Below are 8,711 nucleotides of genomic sequence, written 5' to 3'. Positions count from 1 at the left end.
GATAAGACTATAATAAAAATAACATGCTAGTTTAGATTCTTCTGATTTTCTGTCTTTTAAAATAATTGTTTAAAAGGCAGTATACATCAAACAGTAATGAAGAAGATTTCCACGGTATTCCTTAAGATTATCAGATTTAAGTAGTTATGGTAACAATTCAGTATAATACCAAGAGGAAATTTTTGTCTTTTTAACATGTATATACATTTCATATGATTTTCCTTGCGCTTAAGCCTTAGGAAGATATTTTGTCAATGCAGTGAAACCCATTTGAATTTGAAGATCACTGAAGATCATCCACATTTTAAAACTACTCGACATATAAGTTCTAATTTCCTGTAAAGTTTCATCTCTATCAGATGAGCCGTTTTCCAAAAGTGTGGACATTTGACTACTAAATTATCGATTTCGCCTTAAACTGTCCCTAGTCTTTTGACTTTCGGTCATTATCTTACACTGGCCACCTATCTTAAAATGTCCCTTGAGTTTTAAGATTCGATCATCATCTTACATTGCCTATCTTAAATTTGTCCCTTGAGGTTTACCTTTAGATCATAATCTTACGGTGACCGCTGACTTCGAATACCTTCAAATTTCATCATTATCTTCCCATGCTACCTTCATTTGTCTATTGAAATTTTAGATCTAGCCCTCATTCAAGTGTGAACAAATAAGAGTAAGAAGGAGCAACAGGATATCCATTCCCATAAATGTCGTAATGGGCAAAGACCAAGAAAACAGATAAACTAGCAAACAAGTATAGACAAGGTGCACAAGTAGGGTAAGCGTATTCTGCTTTTTTTAGAATCACCCAACAAGATATTTATATATGATGTAGTATTCAAGGTAAACTAAGAGTAATCAAGGGAACCAAGGTTATAGCGGTAATCAAAAGAATGCAATCCAGGGACAAAAACCAGACATGGAAAACAGACATACACAACAAAGAACATAAAGTAACTAAAATCGTACATACAAAGTAACAAAAGCAAATGAGCATCTCGGACTCCACTAAAAACTGAGAGCATGGACCAGGTGCACCGGTAGGGTAAGCGTCCTCTGCTATTCTAGAAACACCCGCCGTGTTGCTCATAAAAATCAAGTCCGGGGTAGACAGACGAGGAAAGGAAAACTATGAACCGTTGAATAAATCAGTTTCATGGTACAGATGGATAACACCATAACGATCCACGAGTTCATGATGACGACCATAACACCAGAAGCCTATTTGTTAGAGTTTTAGCGCGATACAAAAAGTCTGCGTAGTTTCGGCAAGCTCTGGCATAACGTATGAGTTGTGATATGAACACTCCATAGGCAGGTGCTGAAGGGATGTTGCCACAGATGAAAGGAAAGTTGACAATTCTGAATGAAAAGAGGGGAAATGCCACATCTTAACGACCAATGATTTCATACTGTCGACAGTAAAACTTTACTGATTATTAGTGTTGTGGAAAACATTAACTATAAGCTATGACATAACATCTCCATGGTCTGAAAAATTTTTCTACAAACGAATTGAAAATTGACAAATATGAAAACGAATTCATCGCATTTGTCGATAATATGTCATTGCTTTCGGCATTGCATTGAATTGCATAACTTCAATGAAATTAGGAGTGTCCTTTCTAAATCATTGCACTTTATCTCAACTTTATAATTTTTCATAGTTTGACTTAATGTTTAAGTTTTTTTTTTGTTTTTTTGTTTGTTTGTGTTTGTGTTTTTTGTTTTGTTCTGTGCCACTTACCAGATGAACCAATGTCAATAACAAATTTAAAAAAATGTGTGTAACTGTACAATTAAAGATCATCAATGGCAGATCGCGAGGTATAATTTTGTGAATCCATCATACTTCACCATTACATATATACCAATGAACAAAACTGATAGTTTAATTATTGAGTTTTATTTTGCTTCTATTTGTTTTTATTAATGCTACCGTAATCTCTTGCATGCATAATCAAAAAATATATGTCTGGTATGAACAACAGACAACCAATTGTCACTAATATAAAAACTCCTAATAAACCAATAACCTGGGCCGAAAATCGTTTGTCATGCGCACTTATCAGTGTTCTTCTATAAGCTCCAGTGTCACTCTTAATAACACGTATCTCAGTAATAATTTCTGTCATTTCTTCACCACTTATACTAGACAATGCCTTGTTTTTCACTTCATATGGACATTCTATATATGCAAAATATGAAAGACAAGATAGCATTGAACTGATACATATAGTAATTACACATTATATTGTATATTGTTCGTTCTTTTGTCGATTATCGAAAATTACAAAAGCAAATCTTACGATATTTCTATGAAACGCTAAGTAATACGTATTCATATCATAATAATTTTTTGATAACAATATTTGTTTTTTTATGTATTTGCTAAGAGGTTTTCCGTTTTTTTTTAACCTTTATCTACTGTTCGATTTTCTGCTGTGAAGTACTATTGTTGGTGTAGTACCAATTTTCGTGGTTTTCATGGGTAGGCCAAACCACGAAATTTGGTTCCCAACGAAAAGGAGAATCCCATTGATGTGTCTACTGAAAACCTCAAAACAATTAATTCAAGAATCCACGAACTAGTGTTTCTTCTCTAAACCATAAACATTGGCATCCATGAATATAAGTATTTTCACGGTATGTTTCGCACTGCATTTCATATGTTGATGTTATTATCTGTGTTTTTATCTCTTTTGTTCCGTACAAGTTATGAAGTACACCATCTGATAATTAAATGGCACATGATAGTAGCCCACATCTTAATTGAGTGATATTTAAAGTCTTCGTCAATAATCTCTTACCAATACAAGAAGGCGGTGCTCCGCTCCAACGACGGTTTCTTTCACATGTCCTGATCAAGTCTCCGCCAAGATGGAGGAAATTATCAATGCATGTAAATATAACAATGTCACCATACTGAAGACCCGTAACTTCGTACGTCGCGTTTCCTGGTAAGTCTGGATAAGGACATTCTATAAAAAATGTAATCGATAATATCTTTGCCAATGGGTATTTCTTTCACGGACGGAAGTTACATGAGCCGTTCCATTAGCTGCTTGTGAGGAATTCTCTAGCTCAGTCGGTATTACTTCGGCTTATAGTGCAAGGGGTCCTGGGTTCGATACCTCGGAAATGTTATGAATTTTGCTCGACAGTTACGTGAACATGAAATTAACGATAAATCCTTTGAAAAAATAAGACGAAAGAATTTATGAAATTAAGAAGTTTCGACATTTAAAAATATAAATTTAAACCAAAAACAGTAAAACAAAAATACTTGAGTAAGGTTCGAAATGATAATCTATAATCTGCAATGAAAACTTGGTACAAATATATCGTCATCTGGATACTGGAGACTGCGTACATGAATATTTTGTCGAAGTCAGCTGCATAATGTCAACTGTCAACTCTTTGTGTGTTTTATTTTTATTTTATTTTTTTACTAAAAAGCAACCTAATTTACCGTCTTGCAGCGTAAAAGATGTGTTCTTTTTAAATCACAGACGGTGAAAACCATACATATTAATGGTTAATAAAGGTGCATCTTTTGCAATTTCAATTAAATATGCTCAACGTAGTGCAAAAATGCATATTTAATATTTTAGTTGCTAATTGTTGCATTTTTCCTCTATCTGAAACTTTACAAACTTCCATGGTTTGTAGCAATAAATGTGTCTATGTGTGTTTTCTTGTTGTTGTTGTAGTCTAGGTCCTTTCAAGAAAAGCTCCTGAATCCCACATTTGTCGTTTATGACTAACAGTGATCGTAGTCAATTAAGGTAGAACTTGTCCTCATGAAATTCATACCTTGCTATGGCGTCTGATCAATTTTGAGAATAAAAATTAAAGATCGATTGTATCTTTTCATATACAAGAATTTGTTATATAGAGAATGAAATTCTAATATGGTAACGTCTTGGGATTCGGCCTCATGTGTTTCTTTCAATTTAACTGGTAAGACTTTTCTTATTCGATGCTTGTCCATATTTTGTCCCAGCACAGGCGTTATTGCTTTAAAATATTCTTACCTGACTTCCTAAGGAAATAAACCTTGACGATAACGTTCACATGATCAGATTCTTGAGCCCACTGTCCTCTTCCCCACCTACCCCCTATATACACCATCGGACTGTTTGTAGGGTGCCAAAGTAAAACTTGGTTTTCGTTGTAGACGTATAGCAGACCACCGTAATTAAACTTAGTGTTTGCCTGGGTTGTACCTGCGGCATAAAACATCATTCCACCATTTGGGCCGTCTCCATTAGGAATTTTAAACTGTAATTAACTTTTTGGTTTTACTATCAGAAGATGAAACAAAAGTCATGCCAATGGTGTAAAACCAAATGAAAAGAAAACATATATTTCAGCAAGAAAACAAAGCTAGAAGCGTAAAACAACATATATGAACGGAATAATATCCACTATAAAATGAATCATGATCATTCAGACCAATCTCTGGGAGCATGAACAGGGTGAATGAACTCTTCTTTAATTTATTAAAACATTATTTCTTAATTCATGTCTGTTGATGTATGAAAATAATACTATAAAAGAGAAATTATTCTCGCCTCATCTCGTTAATGTTAATTTTAAAAGAACTTTATGGGTAAGTTTTGCTTGAAGCAGGAGTTGCTTGCCCTTCTGAAGCATTGGTTTTTATCGGATTTCGTGCTATAGTTTTCTCCTGTGTGTACTTTATTTAGTATATTTCGTGTTTTACGATTAGTTCTTCGTACACTGTCTTTTTGGTGCTCCAAGTACTGTCTGTCTTTTTCACCTAAATTTTTCCATATTCACTGCAAAACTTTCTTAACAATACTAATGTGGTAAAAATTCAACGTCATTCTTGCGAGTACAATATGTTATTTAAAATGTTTTTTACTCCTAATTAATCAGTTAAAACGAAAATGTAATGAATTAGTTCCCGTTACATTCTACGTTTTGATTTGCTCATCTTTTACTTACTGTATTATCTTTGTTCATATTTCGTATTATATATTTTCTTGAGTAACGCATACAGAATGCTTACAGCACTGTAATTTGGAATTCATCAAAGCCTTGGACACCAACTTTTAGCACTGCAAATGGCATCGAAAATAAATTATTTACCTGTACAGACACTAAATAATTAGTCAGGTTAATGGTAAACGGTAGATTGAGTACAGAGTCGTGAGTACCATTAATTAATTGGTCAGAATAAAACACCTGTTGTGAACTATCGTGTTGCCATCCTAGAATGTAAGCAGTGCCTGAAAACTTTCCTCCAAGTAGATAACCGTCATTTGCCACAAACACACGTCCTCCAACTGAAAAGAAAACACTTTTAAGTATAAATTATGAGAATAATAAAAAATTCATGAGAAGAATCACTAAGCAGTTGGAAATCATGAAAAGAATCACCAAACTGGTAAAATCTTTGAAAGAATCACCAAACTGGATAAAATCAAGACAGGTTTCACAAATACGTAAACAAAACATTGGAAGAATCCCCAAGCAGGTAAAAATTGTGGGAAGATTCGCCAAACAGGTAAAACTCGCTGAAGAATTATCTTACAAGTAAAACTACCCTATATTTCGTTAGAGACGATAAAAGGAATGAAGGAAAAAACACAACCAAAACATGTTAAAAATTTGATCAATGAAAGAAACATCAGAATTGGTAATTTTGCAAAATCAAACTTTTCTTGGCAAAGACCAGACCCACACTTACAATATGTATTAGGTACTCACAACTTGTATTTCCGTAGTCTGAGGGTACCCATAGTCTTATTTTTGTTTCGTCATAACCAAACAATACACCGCCTATGCTGGTCAAACTTGACGTATTGCCGAGGAAGACCACACCTTAAAGATAAAGTCATTATTTGTTTCTATAAGATAATTGTTGCAGAGGCATTTCTACTCAAAATGGACTTAGTCAGGAGTATAAGACTTGTGTGTTCAATAATTCCTGAATATTCATAACAAAATGTTTTTGTTGTAGATGGAAAGTCTTTAATGCACATACATTCGATGTTTCGCATTAGAATCAAATATGTGGAAAGGTCTAAATACATAAGAATAATCGTATTGAAGAAGAACTCAAAACAAAACCTTTGGAATGGAAAACCAAATCCATCACCGAGAAGTCTCCATACGCAATACAACGACTAAAACCTCGGTATTTTAGGTATTTTGGAATTTGAAATACTGCAAAGTTTGATAATAAGATAAATATAATTTGATATAATTCAGGGTCAGACAAGTGTGACTACTGGGTTGGTGGATACCTTTAGAGACCGTTGGTTATACAATCATATATATTGCAAATTCTAATATGCTGTACATGTGTTTCAATGAATAATCTCTCATCAGCAGCATTGAAAAATTTATTGCATACAAGAAGTACTCAAATCCAAAACTATCGAAATAGGATCCAACTGTACTAAATTAACTGACAATGATCCGGAACTTTTTACACAATGAATATTACACATAGAACCTGTTACTTATCCCAATACGACAATAGATTACGTCTGAAATAATGAAAGTTTCAGATAATATTTTAAATATGTGTAAATTATCAATTAATCATTTTTATTATGCGTTGTACCTGTAAAAACATTGACTTGTGTAACTGTGTAAGACATATATACTACCCGTATGAAATTTTATCCTGTGGAAATTATGACATTATTTTTTCCGGAGGAAATTATTTCACTGTGAAAACTTTTCCACGCCTATTAAATTGTTTCAACTACTGGAACAATGATATTTACTACAGTTTATTATGAAGAGGTTAGAGGTAGTCTTAATTGTACGCAGGATATTATTTCATAGCAGATAATACCCTTAGTTTACATAGAGTGAACAGAATTCATAGTGAATTACACTACTGTTTTACTTAAATTATGCTGATTCATTTATTTTCAGAACCACATCAACAGGAGTCATCACTTGCACAGTGATGTTTATCTTTTTCAAAAGATGTGTTTAAAACACTTGAAATCGAAAATGTCATGCTAGATATGGTAACACAGGTATGATAATATTTTATCCTACATGTGGATTGTAAATTGTCGTTTAATAAACTTAAAGACCATGTATCTTTATAGTATGCATTCTTTTCAGATCAAACGTTGTATCTTATGTCAAATTCGTTTAACTACTACCAACTGCATCGTGAATATTAAATAACTGATTCTCTAGTTATATCAAGAAATATTAGTCAAAGCAATAAACAGTGAAATTCTGAGATATGTATATTAATGATAAGTATTTAGAAGTTTTAATTTAGATGCGTTAACAAGACTATAAAATTCGTTTTAGTGACTTGCTTTATCTTTCACAACTTTTGTGTCATTCCATTTATTCATATTGTAAGTTTCTAATCATATTAAATGCCACAACACGTAAATTATAATTGTTTGATCATTTTTTTCCTGAATGTGTCATATAGAGTAACCAACCAACCAATTCCATCAGACATGTATCCGTCATTGGTCAGTGTCCGAACTGTAACAATATCCGGATAGCTTCCTAACCCATGAGTTAGTTCTTTGTAGTTATCACCGTCAAATTCTGAAAAAAACGCTGTTATTATAGTATTATTTGCTATAGATAATTGATATAGCTACCAATCATCCCAACAACCAGTTGTATCAGAAAGATACCTTAACGTCTGAATAAAATTGCAAGGGCTATTCTAATTTTACAAACCGCAGTTTTTGGATAAGCTTTAAGAACCAAGTAGTCATTCCATGTCAAGATAATAGTCATCACCAAATAGATTATTGTCATAAAAAAACGTTATTGCGTGATATGGCGCGTGATGTCTACCACCATGACAGGTTTATTTTTTTCTATTTTCTCGTAAAAATTAACTTACATACAGATATACTGATGATATATTGTCCATCAACAATTCTTCTTTTGGTAAATAGTTACCGTCAATATATCCACCAGAGCTCGAGATAAAGAGACTATAGAAACAGTCTGTTCTACATCTTTTTTAGACCTGCATTTCGAATTTGACGACAGTGGTCATTTCAGCACTAAGATTTATGATAAAGGAGACGACTTTAATTTTAATATCATATTTTTTCTTACCTGTGCTGCAATATTCCTTCATCTCCTGCATATAAATCAATTCATTGGATACGCTAGAGCAAGTACTAACTACTCTGATTTCCTTGAACGTAACAGACTCCTGAATCAGGGGTATAAGGAAATGAATCTTAAAATGTCTCTTACAAAATTCTTTTTTTTCTTTGGTTGAAAAATACTCTGTTTATTCTTAAACAATGAGTAATTTTATTATTAGTATTATTATTATTTTTTTTTCATGTGCTGATGTGACCGCTGATTTACCGATTATGACAAAAGAATGCAAATGCTTTTAAAGTCTATAGTCACGCTGCAATTGAAGGAGGAGGTTTTGTGCGCTGTAAAACCTAGATATAACCCACCATTTCGTCTGAAGTGCCTGTACCAAGTCAGGACCATTGCGGTACCAGTGTTCCAGCGATGTAATATCTATTTATTTTGGACTTGACTTGATTACGGATCGGGTTAGAGTTCAGTTATTTTGTTGTTTCCCTTATTCTGTTTCAATGTACGACAATGTTAAATAACAGCTTCAAAAAGGTTAAATAACAGCTTTCTTTTACGATGCAATCTATTGATATTCCAATTTTTATACAGTGCCATTTTGTCTTGAC

The 8,711-nt window shown here is 33.1% G+C and overlaps 2 protein-coding genes across 2 annotated transcripts; both read right to left on the bottom strand.

Moving 5' to 3' along the window:
• Positions 1-1,745: 1,745 nt before the first annotated feature.
• LOC148615329 (uncharacterized) lies at positions 1,746-4,995 on the bottom strand. Its single transcript, XM_088590491.1, has 4 exons — positions 4,978-4,995; positions 4,041-4,287; positions 2,814-2,984; positions 1,746-2,191 (listed from the first exon to the last, which is right to left on the bottom strand). The coding sequence occupies exons 1-4, from the start codon at positions 4,993-4,995 to the stop codon at positions 1,920-1,922; spliced, it is 708 nt and encodes a 235-aa protein (XP_088446617.1). The 3' UTR covers positions 1,746-1,919.
• Positions 4,996-5,037: 42 nt separating this feature from the next.
• On the bottom strand, positions 5,038-8,122 carry LOC148615328 (uncharacterized). The gene is made up of 4 exons (XM_088590490.1): positions 8,101-8,122; positions 7,465-7,572; positions 5,743-5,856; positions 5,038-5,318 (listed from the first exon to the last, which is right to left on the bottom strand). The coding sequence occupies exons 1-4, from the start codon at positions 8,120-8,122 to the stop codon at positions 5,038-5,040; spliced, it is 525 nt and encodes a 174-aa protein (XP_088446616.1).
• Between the last annotated feature and the right edge of the window lie 589 nt (positions 8,123-8,711).

The sequence above is a fragment of the Perna viridis genome, chromosome 6 (assembly GCF_037379345.1).
Source record: "Perna viridis isolate PV_CMFRI_1.1 ecotype Kerala chromosome 6, ASM3737934v1, whole genome shotgun sequence".
Classification (NCBI taxonomy): domain Eukaryota; kingdom Metazoa; phylum Mollusca; class Bivalvia; order Mytilida; family Mytilidae; genus Perna; species Perna viridis.
The sequence above is the reverse complement of the archived record's forward strand: the minus strand, read 5'-3'. Positions and strand labels throughout refer to the sequence as shown.

Excerpts from the sequence above, each read along its gene's own strand:
- LOC148615329 (XM_088590491.1), bottom strand. Across the intron at positions 2,985-4,040 it reads TTATTTCCTTAGGAAGTCAG|AATGTCCTTATCCAGACTTA; the intron begins GTAAGAATATTT and ends CATTTTTTATAG. Across the intron at positions 2,192-2,813 it reads AGCACCGCCTTCTTGTATTG|AATGTCCATATGAAGTGAAA; the intron begins GTAAGAGATTAT and ends TTGCATATATAG.
- LOC148615328 (XM_088590490.1), bottom strand. The coding sequence starts at position 8,122 with ATGAAGGAATATTGCAGCACAG. Across the intron at positions 7,573-8,100 it reads GAAGGAATATTGCAGCACAG|AATTTGACGGTGATAACTAC; the intron begins GTAAGAAAAAAT and ends CGTTTTTTTCAG. Across the intron at positions 5,319-5,742 it reads AGACTACGGAAATACAAGTT|TTGGAGGACGTGTGTTTGTG; the intron begins GTGAGTACCTAA and ends TTTTCTTTTCAG.